General features: G+C 44.3%; 1 protein-coding gene across 1 annotated transcript; it reads right to left on the reverse strand.

The window, feature by feature from the left end:
- Positions 1-9,389: 9,389 nt before the first annotated feature.
- On the reverse strand, positions 9,390-15,036 carry LOC129699870 (uncharacterized). Its single transcript, XM_055640010.1, has 2 exons — positions 14,458-15,036; positions 9,390-12,606 (listed from the first exon to the last, which is right to left on the reverse strand). Exons 1-2 carry the CDS (start codon positions 14,770-14,772, stop codon positions 12,295-12,297), a joined length of 627 nt encoding a protein of 208 aa, XP_055495985.1. The 5' UTR covers positions 14,773-15,036; the 3' UTR covers positions 9,390-12,294.
- Between the last annotated feature and the right edge of the window lie 1,723 nt (positions 15,037-16,759).

The following is a 16,759-nucleotide window of genomic DNA, read 5'->3' on the forward strand; positions in this document are numbered from 1 at the left end:
CTGGCGATCCAGACGAATATGATGGCTGCAACGGGCCTTCATGGCCAGCTGCAGCTGGGACTGTGAAATGGCACCAAAACCTGGGGACTTGCATATAGTGGGCTCTTTCTATGCATTCGGTACATAATCATCTTACTGATGATGCAAAAAATGAATGTCACTGTATGTTGGTACACGTGATAATAAAAGAACCATTGATCTGTCCTGACCGCCAGACCCAGATTGTGAGCGCCCTGCCTATCGCTGTCCCTTAGTTGTGTTCCTTTACTTCCTTTGGTCAGACTTCGGTGACGTTATGGTGCAGAGTTGCTGATGTGTTAGAACATAGAACATTGAACAGTACAGCACATGAACAGGCCCCTCAACCCACAATGTCCATGTTGAACATGTTGCCAAGATCATCTCTTAACAGCCTACACATAATCCATATCCCTCTATTCCCTGCAACTCCATATGCCTATTCAAACATCTCTTAAATGCCACTGTGGAATCTACTTCACCCACCACCCCCAGCAGTGAGTTCCAGGTACTCGCCACCCTTTGTGTAAAAACAATTGCCCCGCACATCTCCTTTAAACTTTGCCCCTCTTACCTTAAAGCTATGCCCTCTAGTATTTGAATTTTCAATCTTAGGACAAAGGTTCTGACTGTCTACCCTATCTCTGCCTCTATATCTTTAATCAGACTTTACTGGACTTGCATTCAACGTTATTCCCTTTATCCTGTATCTGTATACTGTGGACGGCTTGATTATAATCATGGATAGTCTTTCCGCCGACTGGATAGCACGCAACAAAAAAGCTTTTCACTGTACCTCGGTGACAATTATCATTGTCAGTCTTTGACACCAAGTGAGGCAAGTGGTGCAGCTTTTGAAAACGTTGCTTCTAATTTAGCCTCAATGATTATTTGTTTCCTTATTTTTTACATAATCACTCAATCTTCAACACACATCATCTTCACTTCAGTAGCTTTCTCCTTCATATCATCCACCTTTACCAACATGGTTCTCCATTATATTCCCATTCTGCCGACTCCCAGCATCTGACACCTCCTCCTCTTTCTCCTCCTCCGCCATTCTTTGCCATTCGCTCCTTCCCTCCTCTTCCTACTGATCTGACTCATCCCTCAGAACATCTGTCTCCTTTCTCTCCTCCACCATCTCCTCTTTCGACAAGAAAATCTGTTGCCATGGCAACTTTTCTCTTGATCTAGCACTGGGAGCTGTCAAACACGGAGAGGTGAAGGGATGATTTTTTTTTTAGGCGGCTGGTTCTTTATACAACATTGGAAATGTCTGAACATTTGGGTTTGATCACAAACATCTGAGATGAATGAAGTAGAAACAAAGGCAGGTACAAAGGGATTCTGTCTTAGTCTGTTTGGAATAGAGGGATAAGGGCCAAATGCAGGCAGGTGAGACTAGTGTAGGCGGGGCATGTTGGTCGGCATGCACAAAGTTAGGCCAAAGGGCCTGTTTCCATGCTGTATGATTATGAATAAACATGCACAGGCTGTGTCTCTCTCTGTATATTCGGACTCACTGAATCAGGTGTAAGTGAACTTGCAGTGGACGGAACTGCAGGCAGCCAACACTAAACCGAGTGGTCACCTCTGGAGCACGTATGAATTACACCTGTGGAAGCTGCAGTATGGCAAAGGTTAAGATAGTGTGCAAATAGCTACGGCTGTAATGTGTAGGACAGAACTGCAGATACTGGTTAAAATCGAAAGTAGACCCAAAATGCTGGAGAGCGAGTCAGGCAGCATCTCTGGAGAGAAGGAATGGGTGATGTTTCAGGTCAAGACCCTGCTTCAGACTGTACATCTCCTTGAGAGGCATCCTTTGATGTGCAGCTAGATTTATTTGTACAGCACAAGGTTCTTGAGAGTCATCCGTTTGCAGCAGTCATTCACAACCACACCTTCTTGCTTTCTGGCTAATCCAAATTTCCTACCGATTATCCTCACTTTCTCAATGGTAATACACGTCCTTTTATACTGAGGCTGTGCCCTCTGGTCTTAGCTGATGGCACCATTGGAATACATCCTCAATCCACATTGGCTCTCACACAGCGCTGTCTACTAGTGCTGGGGGGGGCAATCAAATTACCCCCCGTCAATCTTTCGATCACCTTCTGGCTATATGAAAGCCCAGTGTTGTGTGCAATCACATGTATGTTTCTCAACTTTCTAATGGGTCAGGCGTCCTTTTATCATTCGCAGGCTGTGCCCTCGTCCTAGCCTGATCCCACTCACTCCAAGACCAGCAAAACATCCTTCTCTCACATTGGGTCCCTCTATACCACAGCGCTTTCACAATAATTGCACATTCCAATCCTGTCAAAAAAAGTGTTCACTAAAGTGCCCCATACAAGATAGCAAACTTTCTAGCACAACGATAGATTTTTTTATAGGCCCAGTGTGTCAAGCACAGCACGTAGATTTATAGCATTTATGAAACTCAAATCAACCCATACCACGGATTCTATTCGCGCAAATAAACGGCTCCCTGTGCAACAAACTCGCCATTACGCAAGCACATGCCTATCATTCGAGATTGATAATGATATGAACCATACTATTACAGATCAACACATAACAGCACAAGCACAAGAAGTCCTTAGGAAAGTCTTCATAAAGGTAAAAATGAAAATCAGATGAACACGGGGGGAGCCAAACTAGCGCCTAGTGCGTTTTTATTTACCGCGGGCCGTCAAAAGCAAATTTTTATTAACCTATACATGATTGGTGACTATATTCCTAACACTGCTAGTGAATGAAATTAGAGCATGTGTCAGAGATTTTTTATAATAATTGGTCAAAAAAACCGTGCCCTAAAGCTCCACGGCTGCGAGCAAATGGGGAGGGGGGCAGGCTCCCTGCAGTCCTCATATACTACTATACTGGGTAATCATGACGACCTACTTACAGGCAACTGTGCTGGTCCCTTCACCACCAATTAAAGGTTATCAACGTAAATAATGTTTGCGGTGGGAATGGATGCAAGTTGTCCAACAACTTCCAGGTGAATGCCCCCAATGACTACAGGCTCGTCCGAAAAAAAAACGACAACCGATTTCGCCGTCCGGACGCTTCCCCTGTCCCACCCCCTCCCGGCCCCTCGTCCCCCATCCCACTATCATCCGTCTCTTTAGTTGTTTAATTAAAAAATTGAAAGGAAGAACTGAGTCCCCCTGTAGCCCCTCGCGGGTCATCTAACCAAATCGAGAAGAGCAAGCGAGAAACATATGAACTCACAGAAATGATGGTTTATTGAATCAAAGTGCTGAGATGTTTGGTAACTCGAGCTCGGTCAGGCAACGTCTCTGATATGGTTTACACACAGTGGAAGAGTGATACTACCAGCAAGTTAACGAACAAGTCTGGATAAGGACTAGATGACACTTTTGGGGGTGCGGGGACCTCTTCTTTTCAAACTGTTACAGCTTAGTGAAGAAGAGCTGACACTCCTAGTCGTGACTGGAGGGTGGACCAACGTGCTCCAACTGGGCAGAAGTGGATAACAGGAGGTGATGGGGGTGGTTTTTCATGGATTGATTGCTGTATGTGTCGATTTGGTTAAAGTCCACTAGTGTGCAAAGAAAAAAAAGAAAAGTGTGAGATAAGGAATTATAAAGCTCGAAGGAGGAGTTCACTGAGCGTACATGCTGAAGATCCCGGATGCAGGAATATAGGTGGTGGTTGGTGATACGACAGTGTACAATATAGCTGCATGCTATCAGGGCTAGGCGCAGGTTCTGCCCCTCCGAGCCGCCATGTCACGAGCCAACGACACATTATCACCCTGGACTCAGTGTCTGATGCATCCCCAATCGATCAGCCCACTCCGTTCTTTAAATTCTGTGTTCTCGACTAAAAATCCGCCAGCCCCCTGACTCCACTTATCTTTATTAAGGGGAGGTCTCTATCTAACATCTGCAAATCTGTCAAAGGATTGAAACGCATACCAGTAGAATTGGTCTCCCACTGCCTGCTGAGGGCCGTGAATTTTCCATAGATTCATCACAGAACCAATTGCTGGTTGAAAATGGGGTTTATTTCCGCATTCTTTATCTTTTCAACTTCCCTTTCCGTTTTCCTTTATTTTCGTTTTTCCTTCATTTTCCGTTATAAATGGCCACACGACATACCCTTTTTGGTGCTAAACTGTGACTACGCGGACCCCGCCAGCTGTTTTAGGGACGATCCCCCGCGAATCATCAGAAACAGGATTTTTTCTCTGCTCTCTAGCTTCTCCATTCCCTAATAATATAGTATTTCAAAATAAGATCCCCTCCTATCTCATTTCTTCTAAATTCGTCTAAGTGCATACAACGCCACAGTCACTCCGTCGCATGACCATTCTCTAATTCAACACATGACAATCCCAATACCAATCAATCCCTGGCCATGGCACCCGGAATAACAGCGCGTGAACGCTATGCTGTCAGGGTCATATGAGTACCTTCGAAACTCCCTCAATAGCAAGAATTGCCTTCTTACCCAAAGTGAGACCCAAAAAAAAAAAAAAAAAAAAAAAAACTGCACAAAAACTCACAGCCTCCAGGTGGCGTCGCCCTAGGGTTTACATTTATCCACTCTGTCTCATATACTCAACATCGCTCATTCCCTCTTGTGATGAAGGCCCACATACAAACAACCCACTTAGCTTTGCTTCAACTGCCTTCTGTTAGCTGGCATGGCTTACTCTTTCAGGTGGACTGATGAACAAGGATTCCCTCCCCGCCAGATCTCTAGCCCGCTCGTTGTACCTCCCCTTTTTCCCCTTTGGGTTCCCCTCTCAATGGCTGGTCCAACTTGATACCATGTCAGATGCACTATCCTGCCTTCTTTTTTTTTTTTTGTGCAACACTCAAAGTGGATCCACTCTAAGCATTTAGCCACGTTAAAAAATACAAAACCGGCTCTGGCCTGCATGCTGCACACGTGTAACAGGCACTCATCTCCTAACCGGTTCACAAGGTCAACCCAACAGGTGCATCCTCATAGCATGCCTCCTCTACAGGCGCACAACGTGCCACGCCCTTCCAGCGTTGGTGTCTATCCTGCAAATGTTGCTAATGTTACTTTTAAGTAAATCCTTCATCTACATGGTTGATGGTATCGTTGTACATAGCTTGCGGTCCCTCAGCACCGTGCCTTGTCGGTATCCGTTCGCGTCCCTAGTCACTGCCTTGCCCATTCTGGGGGAAACTTGCCTCAAAAAGTTAATCCCATACTCTCTTGGTTGCGTGGTCTGCCACCCACTTTTCTATCCATGTCCATACGCCTAGGCCCCCACATACCATGTGGGCTCTAATTTTTTTCACCATCAATCTCATCTAATTGTGGGACTCGTATCAAAGGCTCTTTCTTAGTCCAGTGCTCCAGGTAACACATTACATCGCACATGGCTCCCCCACGCCTAATCCATTTGTCCCCTATTTACAACAATCCGGTCAAAAAAATTCGCGCAGTAAGATTAGGTCAACGCACGCATGCTGTTCGAACTCTGGGCTTCATAAATCCATGGCTGATTCGGATCCAGATGCTATGCTTTTACTGCTATCTCGAAATGTGGGCTGCTTATTATCAATCTTTATAATTAATCTGACCTCCATCATCGTTCCCCTACGCAGCCACTATTACCGATGTCATGCTAACCTGGTTCTATTACTTGCCATGTCTTTCTCCAACAATCTCTGCCTTTCTGAAAAAGTTTGGGATAACAGTAGCTCAGCCTCCAACTCCACAGGAACTCGATACCTAGAGTCTATAGAAACATTGGATAAATGATCACCAATGTGCATTGCTCTGGCCGATTTCTAGAAGGCCCACTTTCACGATAAGTAGTCCCTGGGAGGGTCAGAAGCGCCATGCAACCCTGGGGATTTAATCAGCCACAGGTCCCGTATATCATTCCTATCCCACCAGCTATTATACCACGCCTAATGTGTGATCTGAGTCCTTCAGTTCCTTTGGACTCTACACCGCAGTATCTCTGGCCACTAGCTATATCCCATGAAGATTGTTTGTATCCAATCGTTAGTGAAGAGCAAAATGCCAAATGCCTGTCGTTGTCAAAAAACTCGTCTGTCGCATTTTCCGCATTGTTCACCAGAACCTACAACCGGTTAATATTAATTATGTGGGAGATACAAGTGAAATGGCGCAGCTGACGCGAGTCTGTGGAATCACCGGCACTCTTGGTTGCCGCTACTGTTTCTGCTGTGGGTCTTAGCTTCACACTTTTATTTTTTTGTCATTGTTTTCCGAGCCTACACTACTCACATAGCCAAAGAAGCATACTTTACTACTCTAATCGTCCTTATAGTAATATAGATTACTTGCTACTTAATACCTTCTTCGTAACTGCATCTTTTCTCCTTTTCCTCTCAATTCTATCCCTCACACGAACCCGTATGGCCTTTTAGGTGTATTTCCTTTCTGTTGGGCTCCTTCTAAAAGGTTTCCCATCCTGCTTGGCTTCCTGCTCATCGGTTTGCTATGTTATACTATTATAATACTTGCTTCTCTTTTATTTGTAACTCGTTCCTTGACGTTACCACTTGTCAAGCTCAGTAGGTCGCCTGCCTTACTAACTCCTCCTCCATCAGCCCCCCCCGTAGAAGCTTCTTTCTTCAGTCTGTTTGAGGTAAACGGAAGAAATGGATGAAGTGGCAGTTCAGTGGGGTTAACAGAAGACAGAAGAGTAAGGGGTAACAGATGGGATGTAAGGAGTAGGTAGTTCTCTAGATTAGATTACCTTAACCAATGAGAATATGCATGTGTCATTACTGTTGACGAGCAAGTTACACCTCACTTAAGCTACTTGTGGAAAAAGACATTACACTTATATTTCCTACATGTATGTCATCATGTACAAAAGCATGCTAAACAGCAAGGGGGTACATAAAATGACGGCAGATTCAAAAAAGCACATGCAATTAATATACTCTTTCAGTTTACAGTTTTTTTTTTTCTCGAGGCCTTGTGATTAGTAGCAAGTGGGTCCACAGTGACAGTGTCACGTGGTGATTCTCTCGATTCTCTCAGGATGTCCACCCATAGGTCAACCTAGAAAAAAGATTAAAAAAAAAAATGAAAAAAAAAAAAAACAGTATCATTGTGATATCCAACATGCGACATACATTTTTCCCTGATGCTTAGTTACACATTGGTTCAGCTGCATGATCGTAATCAGGCAGCTATTTGAATGGTTTTTTTTTGGCCTCTAGTATGTGTGGTTACTTTATTTAGCCACTATGTTCAGTGTGGTTGGTATTAGTGTTGAGAAGCAGTGTGGAAACAGGGCTCCCGAGGATTTCTTTCGGTGGGAGTCCGACGCTCAACCGGCTCTGTGCTGACCAGCGAGTCACTTGCAGAATCATGATCCAAGACCTTGTACTACTGGTTCTAACACCCTACACACTAGGGAGTCATTTACGAGTGAGGCCAATTTACACCTATCAATACCTTCACTTGGGCGTTATGATAATATGGGAGTGAAACCCGATGAACACCTAAGAGGACAAACGTATGTGGTCATAGTGGTCACAGGATGAATTGCAAACATGTCGTACAGAATACAGGGCACTCGGCTTGTAGACTAGGGATGTCCGAACCTCCAAGGTGCATTGGGGTGCTGGCTGATCGTGCTAGTCAACGTCCTAGTGTACTGCGTCACCACGTGGCGCAGACCCCTCAGGGCGCGGTTCCAGCCTAGCAGCGCTTTTGCACTGTCATCTCTCGTAATGTGTATTGAGCGAATAAATTTGACATTGACTAATCCTCCTTAAAGAAACTGAAAAAAAAAAAAACCCAACCTAATTTATGGAATGTTTGTGTATATGATATATTATTCCCAAAGTGCACTGTAGTTTGAGATGCGCCTGTTGTAGGGAAGGAGTGTCATTGTTCCTATAGTGTCTGGGACATATGCAATGAAAAAAAAAAACTCTTGGGGGGTGCTTTATTCCTTGCAATTCTCAAAAACTCCTCTTCATATCTTGCACCTCAGTCTTGTTCAGTACAATCTGCAGCTTCCCTAACGATCTGAAAAGTGGCCATCATTGATGCAGTGGTAGCTTTAACACAAAGCGTTTAGTATAGCATGGGGGGGGGGGGGTGAGAAAAAAATCATCCTTTTTCATAACATATCCTCGACGCTACAGCATTTCCACAGTTGACTATCAGGGGCAGCATGCATTTTCAAGATAACAAGCAGGGAACAGGTTCTTCCATGGGATTGTTTTGGGGCGAGCAACGGTGGCGCCAGGCTGTGGTAGAGCTTCTGAAGTGAAGAGGAGGCGAGAATAGGCCCATTTTGGCCAAATCAAGTCTACTACTCGCACCATATTCAATCATGGCGGATGCTATCCACTGCTCCCTAATCCCTACCTCATGCTTCCCTGCCTTCTCCTGTCCCATAACCTCTGACTATCCCGTCTCACTAGAAAAGAAAAAATCAAAGAGTTGCTGTCACTTACAGCGCGCTTTGCAGCTCCGTACCATTTTACCGTGTACAAACGGACGACTACGGTGCTGTCTGTATGTGAGTTTATAACGTTCTCCTCGTCCACCCGTGACGTGATGGTGGGTTCTTTTCTTCCCAGATCTTCGAGTTGGGCTGCTTTCCCCACCACGACTGAAAAGCCGGACCAGGTTCGTTAGTACAGGTCGTAGATTATTGGTCTTGGGTGTTCGTTATAAAATTGTCCTCTAGTGAATTATAGTACGGCGTGTTTAAATTGTGCAGGATGCTGCTGTTAGTGTGCGGACTTGGTGGGGCTCAAATGGGCCTGGTCTTCCCGAACGCTGTTTCTAAACTAAACTAAGCATCAGCCCACTGAGTCCATGCCAACCATCAATTAACCATTCACACTAGTTCTGTGACATCCTAGTTTCTACAGGGGACATTTACAGAGGCCAATTAACCTTAAAACCTCCAGATCCTTTTAGTTTATTTTAGTCCAGTTTAGAGATATAGAGCAGAAACAGGCCCCTCCGCCGACCAAGTCCGCATTGACCATCGATCCCTGCTGACTAATACCATCCTTCACGCGCTGGGGACAATTTACTATTTTACCAAGCCAATTAGTCTACAAACCTGTATGTTTTTGGAGACGTCAAGTCAAGTCACTTTTATTTATATAGCACATTTAAAAAACAACTCTCGTTGTCCAAAGTGCTTTACATTGGTGTAAGAATAGTATAACAAGCAACAGTAGTTCATAGGTTAAATACAAACATCACTACATAAATATAGCCCTCACTCAGTGGACGTCAAGAAAGGCTTGTGGGAGTGTGGGAGGAAACCGTAGCACCCAGAGAAAAGCCACGCAGGTCATGGGGAGAACTTACAAATTAAACAGGCAGCACCCATTGTCAGGATCGAACCTGTGTCTCTGCTGCTGTGTAGCAGCAGCTCTACCAGCGGCACCATTGTGCCACCTCTGCTCCACTGTGTTGCCCAGACAATCTGGTCACTACTGTCCACACGTGAATACATGCACTCTGAAGATATCTGCACCTTCCCTACCATCTAGATTTGAGAAAGACCTGAGCACCCCTTGATTGATGAGCTTCAATGATACTCTGCACACTCACCAAGCTATGAGGGGAGTCAAAACTAGGTATTGCTCAAAAGGTTCACAACACACAATAAACAATTAATGGCAAGATCCTTAACTCCATCTCCACTTCACACTGCCTCGGAAAAGCAGCCAAATTATCAAAGACATCCCGTTCCGGTCATTCTTTCTCCTCCCTGCTCCGGTTCGGCAGAATGTACAGAAGTTTGAATGTGCGCACCACCAGACTCAGGAACAGCTTCTTCCCCTCTGTTATCAAGCTTCTGAAAAGCCCTTCCCCAAGCTAGGGGACTGTCTGATTCACCTCTACTCCATTGCAGACATTGGATTTGTCTCTGGAACTGATGCGCTACAATGCTGAGAACTGCATCCTGTATATTCTGCATCCTGTATCTTCCCCTTTGCTCTTTCTATTATACTTGAATTGACTTGGTTGTATTTATGTATAGTATTATCTGATCTGACTGGATAGCATGCAAAACAAAGTTTTTCACTGCAGCAACAAAGAACTGCAGATGATGGTTTATTACAAAGGCAGACACAAAGTGCTGGAGTAACTAAGCGACTTAGGCAGCATCTCCGGAGAAAAGGAACAGGTGACGTTTCGGGTCGGAACCCTTCTTCAGACTTACGAAGGGTTCCAACCCGAAACGTCACCTGTTCCGTTTTTCCAGAGATGCTGCCTGACCCACTGAATTACTCCAGCATTTTCTGTCTATCTTCGGTAAACCAGCATCTGTAGTTCCTTCCTACATGGTTCTGATGAAGGGTCTTTAACCTGCAATGATAATTCTGTGTCTCTTTACACAGATGCTGCCCAAACTGATGAGTGTTTCCAGATAATTCTGTCTTTATTGCAGATTAAGGGAAGAATAAGGGGTAGGTATTTTAGGACTGAGATGAGGAAAAACTTTTTCTGCCAGAGAGTTGTGAATCTGTGGAATTCTCTGTCACAGAATGCAGGGGAGGCCAATTCGCTGGATGTTTTCAAGAGAAAGCTAGATTTAGCTCTTAGGGCTAATGGAATCAAAGGACGGGGTACTGATTTTTGGATGATCAGCCATGATCATATTGAATGGCGGTGCTGGCTCGCAAGGCTGAATGGCCCACTCCTGCACCTATTTTCTATGTTTCTATGTTTCTATTTCCAGCATCTAAAAAAAAATAGTTTCACGAAGTAACCATACCCTGAGGTGTTGACAGAACCGGCTATGATGCAGCTTAATCTGGTTAGTATCTCTTCTGAGGTCTACCTTCTCCCTGGGGCAGCTCACATACAAAGGAATTCCCACTGGCAAGTCTATTAGAGTCATTAACAGCCTGAAGTTAATAAACAGCACTGAGGCAATTATAGCAAAGTCTCTTGCAGGTACAAAAGACAGCAGGTTGGGCAGAGCAGGGATACAGGGAGCTGGCTTACAGGAATTAAGAAACTCCCCCTGCCGCTAATCATTCCTAACCATGATGGTCCCATTATTGGTCTTCTGCAAATTATTCTAAGTCGAATGAAAGATGTGAGAAAATCATTTTCATCTCTCTCCATGCCTATTTAAGCATCACTGAAGTTGGCAACTTCCATTACCAATTGCATGAGGGACATCAACATTCTGGTACTATTATGTCTACAAGGTTCTTCGGCCTCAACTTGTCCATGCCATCCAAGATGTCCCATATACACTAGTCCCACCTGCCTGCACTCAGCCCATATCCCTCTAAACCTATCCAGTCCATGTACCCATCCAAATGTCTTTAAAATGTTGTCAAGGTACCTGCCTCAACTACCCGCTCTGGCAGCTCATTCCAAATACCCACCCACATCCCCTGGAGCACCACAACCAATCTAACTTTAGGGCAGCACAGTGGCAGAGTTGCTGTCTCACTGCACCAGAGACCCGGGTTTGATCCTGACTATGGGTGCTGTCGATACAGAGTGTGTACGTTCTCCCTGTGACTGCGTGGGTTTTCTGTGAGCGCTCCGGTTTCCTCCCACATTCTAAAGGCGTATAGGTTTGTAGGTTAATTGACTTTCAGTAAGTTGTAAAAATTGTTACTAGCATGTAGGATAGTGTTAGTGTACAGGGCGATCGCTGGTCGGTGCGGACTCAGTGGGTCAAAGGGCCGCCCTCGCTGCATCTCTTAAGTCCAAACTTCTTGACTCCCCTAAGACCCAGTTCATAGTCATTGAGTCGTACAGCAAGGAAAAAGGCCCTTCACCCCAACTTGCCCATGCCGACCAAACTGCATCATCTACACTAGTCCCACCTGCCCACTGTTTAAGAAGGAACTGCAGATGCTGGAGAATCGAAGGTACACAAAAAAGCTGGAGAAACTCAGGCGGCCTACTTCAGTCTGAAGAAGGGTTTCGGCCCGAAACGTTGCCTATTTCCTTCGCTCCATAGATGCTGCTGCACCCGCTGAGTTTCTCCAGCTTTTTTGTGTACCCACCTGCCCACGTTTGGCCCATGTCTCTCGAAACCTTTCCTGTGCTCTCCAGCTGGACCTTTTCCTACAGAAAGCTAACAGTACCCTTTGTAAATCCAACACCTTTCTAGATACTAAACTTTGAATAGGTGCTGGCAATACTATCCCTGAAACGTATTTCATTATTTTAGCAGGTGCTCCATTTGTTTGGGTGAAAGAATGGGCTACATTTTCAGTCTCACTGCCAAATTCTTTTCTTGAATCAGGTTTTCTATTTCTATTTTTCTATTTCCTCCAAAACTCTTACCCTGGAAAATAATTTTGCCACGCAGCATGTAGCCTCTGAAGTGATGTTCTTGGGAACCAGCATTGTTTTCTTGGACCTCATTGGTGTGGGATAAGCACGGGAAAAGCAACAGCCTTTACACTGGAAAATGGGTATCCCTGGCCTTGAGAACCGGCTGTTCTCCTTCAGCCTGCAGTCCGGGCATCCTTTGGGAAGAAAGGACAAATTTGGATCAACATTCCAGATCCTGGATTTAACACAACCTATAAAAACTTTCACTACAAACAACATGATCTGACTGGCCTAAGTTACTGTCAGATGAAACACGTGGGCGGCACGTGACACAGCGGTCGAGTTGTTGCCTTACAACGCCAGAGACCCGGGTTCCATCCTGACAGCTGTCTATACAGAGTTTGTATGTTCTCCCCATGTGCGGGTTTTCTCCGGGTGCTCCAGTATCCTCCCACTCTCCAAGGATGTACAGGTTTGTAGGTTAATTGGGTTTGGTAAAGATTGTGCATTGTCCCTAGTGTGTAGGATATTGCTAATGTACAGGGATCGCTGGTCGGCGCGGAGTTGGTGGGCAGGGGGGCTATCCATGCTGTATCTCTAAACTACACTAAACCAAATTGGTTATGGTCATGTCCAAGACAATAACAAGCCACGCTATTCTTTTGGCATCCTATCCCATGAAAGCTTGTTAAACAATCATGAATAATAACGAAAGATACAAAGTGCTCTCACGAAGCTATACTCTATTTGATTTTTTTCCACCCTGAGAGAAAGGTTCTGACTCTACCCTATCTTTGCCTCTCATAATTTTATGTACTTCTGTCAAGTCTCCCCTCAACCTCTGACTGTTATTCTTAAGTGGACTCAGTAGATCCAATGGCTGCCTTTGTTGCCTTCATTCCCCCCAACTATCAGTGACACTTCCCCCAGACATCTTCCCTCTGCTGCTATACCTACCTCTACCTCCTGGTGGTGCTGCTGAGCTGTTCTTCAGCATTGACCTCACTCTGAGCACATTCAGTGCCCATGTCTAGGGGGTGGGGTGTTCAGTCTTCAGCAGAGGGAGCGCTACAAGTCGTAGCAGCAGCACCCTGTATTTTGACCATGTTTTAACCTGAAGATTTTATGAGGTTCAGAAGACAACACTATGGCGAAGCTGGTAGAGCTGTAACTAACAGCATCAGACACCTGGGCTTGATGCTGAACTCTGTGTGGAGTTTGCATGTTCACCCTGTGATCGTGTGGGTTTCCTCCCACATTGCAAAAGTCGTGCGGGTTTGTGGTTAATTGGCCCTCTGTAAATTTACCCAGTGTGAGAAAGTGGGATAACATAGAACCGCCGTCAATAACTGATCTACGGTCGGCATGGACTCGGTGGGCCGAAGGGCCATGTTTCCATTCTGCAGCTTTCTCTTGTTCAGTGATACGTTGAGGACTTCCCGAACTATTCACTTCCAACTGAGTACAGTTGTGGTCCCATGAGTTTGTCAGGCTGTTTTAATCAGCCTTGTAAGGGTAGCTCTCCCAGCTTTACTACATACCCAAATTTAAATAAGGGGGCTTTATACAGGAGGAGAAATGTTTTTATCCAGAGGGTGGTGAATCTGTGGCTGCAGAGTCCAAGTCAGTGGATATTTTTAAAGCTGAAAACGATAGGTTCTTGATTAGGAAGGGCATCAAAGGTTACAGGGAGAAGGCAGGACAATGGGGTTGAAAGGGAAAAATAGATCAGCCACGATTGAATGGCAGAGTAGACATGATGGGCTGAATGGCCTAATTCTGCTATTATGTCACGATCGGGACTGATATGACTTTGTCGGGACTTCAACGGTGACACATGAATCCCAAACTTGATGGGTCTTTACAGTGTAACTGGGGAAAGAACATTTCCCAGCAAATTCCAAGACAATGATTTATCTCCTGAGAACCAGGTTGTAACAGCGACAGTGTTTTTATCTCTGCTGGCTCTCTATCCTTTGTTTTCAACTCATGCTTCTACAGATGCTAATTTTTACTTTAGACTTTAGAGATATAGTGCACAAACATGCCATTCAGCCCACCAAGTCCACGCCGTACTTGCACTGTCTACGCACTAAGGACACTTTTACAATATTCCTGAAGCCATTTAACCTACAAACCTATATTTCTTTGGAGTCTGGGAGGAAATCGGAGCACCCGGAGGAAACCCATGCTGTCATAGGGAGAGCGTGCAAACTCCGTACAGACAGCACCTGCAGTCAGGATCAAGCCCGGGTCCCTGGCATTGTAAGGCAGCAACTCTACAGCTGTGCCAGAGTGCCACCCTGAAACAACCACTGGCAATGTGTGAATCTCACCTCCAGCTGCAGCCTCCACCTCAGGAAAGGAATTAAAGCTGTGCTTCATCACGAGAAGAACAATCAGAACCAGACCGCCACACTTCATGCAATCAAGCATCTTGTAAACAGACTGAAACATAAAGGCCAACCATTATATATAATTACCACTAATATTTTGTCTCATGATGAAATCAACCTAAACTGTCCATACCGCTAGAGTCATAGAGTCATCCAGCACAGAAACAGGCTCTCCGGCCCAACTCTTCCATGCTGACCATGATGCCCCATTTACATAGTCCCACCTGCATGCATTTGGCCCATATAGCTCTAAACCTTTCCTATCCGCGTACCCATTCAAGTGTCTTTTAAATGTTGTTATTGTACCTGTCTCAACTACATCAACTGGCAGCTCGTTCTATGAACCCACCTTCTCTGTTTGAAAAAGTTACCCCTCGGGTTTCTATTAAATCATTCCCCTTTCACCTTAAACCTATCTCTTCTGCCCTATGATTCTGGGTAAAAAAACTTGCATTCACCATTCCGCTCATGATTTTATACACCTCTATATGAGCTGTGAGGCTGTACCAGCAGAACCTCTGTGCCACCCACTTTGTGTTTTGTTTAAACAAAGAACGAGAATGGTTTTGATTGCGAGTGGGATGTTGGCTTAGTGATTCCCTTTCTTCCTTCAGTAGTTCTGCAGCATAAACACAGATCAGCTGAATTTTACACAAAAAAAACCCAGAAAATGCTGGATGCACTCAGCATCTGTAAGGGTGTTTCTTTTTCCACAGAGGCTGACTGACGTAGTGAGTATTTCCAACAGTTTTAATTTCATATTTCTGGCATCTGCAGCTTTTAGATTTTAATTGGCTGTGTTTTGGTTACTGATTTGCAAGACAGTGCCCACTCTCATATTCCACAGATATATCAGCCTTCATGTTGAAATCTATGCTGGGCTTTGAACCTGTAGCTTTGTGACTGAGCAGTGAGAAGGCTTTTAACGAAAATTAAACTGTAGTTAAATATAACAATTAGGTTTGCATAAATGCTTCCAATGTATCAGGTTTAGGTTTAGGTGCATTATTATCACATTTACAATGAAAAGCTACAAAGCTACAGTGAAAAGCTTTGTTTTGCATGCTATTTAAACAGATCAATTATGCCTTAGATATAATCAATTCAGACTTGTGCAATAGATAGAACAAAGGGGGAGATACAGAGTGCAGAATATAGCACAGAGGGCATAATGTAGTGCAGAATATCAGTAACAATTAAAATATCTTCTATGGAAAAGTCTTATTAGTTTTCTATGTCAAAGGATCATTTGTTTAAGTATATCATTAAATGCAAAACATGTCTAATGCCTTATTGAAATGCCTTCTTTGTAAAATTGTTATTAGTGTTTGTAGTGTAGTGTATATAATGGTAACTGTATCCTTAATAACTGAGTACCAGGTGAGGTGATTTGTAACATGTGATATATTCATACGTTAGTGTCGTGAATATGTGTGTGAGTGTGCGCAGTGTACCTTTGTAATATATAGAAGACCCACACTGGCCAATGCTTGACTGAAACCTGTGTTTGTTTCTATCTACATGCCACTACCGTAATATCTTACAGTTTTCTATGTAATGTAAGTGCATCATAAAATACAAAATAAGCCTAATGCTACTACTACTGCACAAGACTTTCACTTCATTGAGATTTTGCATATAAGTGAACACCATCTCTCACCATTGTCCAGTTCTGGAATCTGAAGATAGCGTGGAGCAGTTGTGACGATGTTCTGTGCGTCTGCCTGTCTTTTGATGGCACCCTCCTTACATTCTGTGGCAATGCTGGATCTCACAACCTTTATACCCATTGCGCCTTCTATCAGATGCAGCAGAACAGACATTGCATAACCAATAGCACAATTGACGTAATTACCTCCTCATCCAAATCCCCACTCAGGGTCAATTCTGTCAGATAATCCCACATATAAGTAGCTGAATTTCATTTCAGCCACCATATGCTTTAAAAGAGATTAGAGAAAAGTACTTTTTCTTTGAGCATCCAGCTGTTTCAGATACTGTGACATTGAATTCCTAGTATTACAATAATAAAGCAATTCGGGCATTAG

Source organism: Leucoraja erinacea, chromosome 8 (assembly GCF_028641065.1).
Source record: "Leucoraja erinacea ecotype New England chromosome 8, Leri_hhj_1, whole genome shotgun sequence".
Lineage (NCBI taxonomy): Eukaryota > Metazoa > Chordata > Chondrichthyes > Rajiformes > Rajidae > Leucoraja > Leucoraja erinaceus.

Excerpts from the sequence above, each read along its gene's own strand:
- LOC129699870 (XM_055640010.1), bottom strand. The coding sequence starts at position 14,772 with ATGTTTCAGTCTGTTTACAAGATGCTTGATTGCATGAAGTGTGGCGGT. Across the intron at positions 12,607-14,457 it reads CTCCCAGACTCCAAAGAAAT|GCCAGTCAGATCATGTTGTT; the intron begins ATAGGTTTGTAG and ends ACAGTAACTTAG.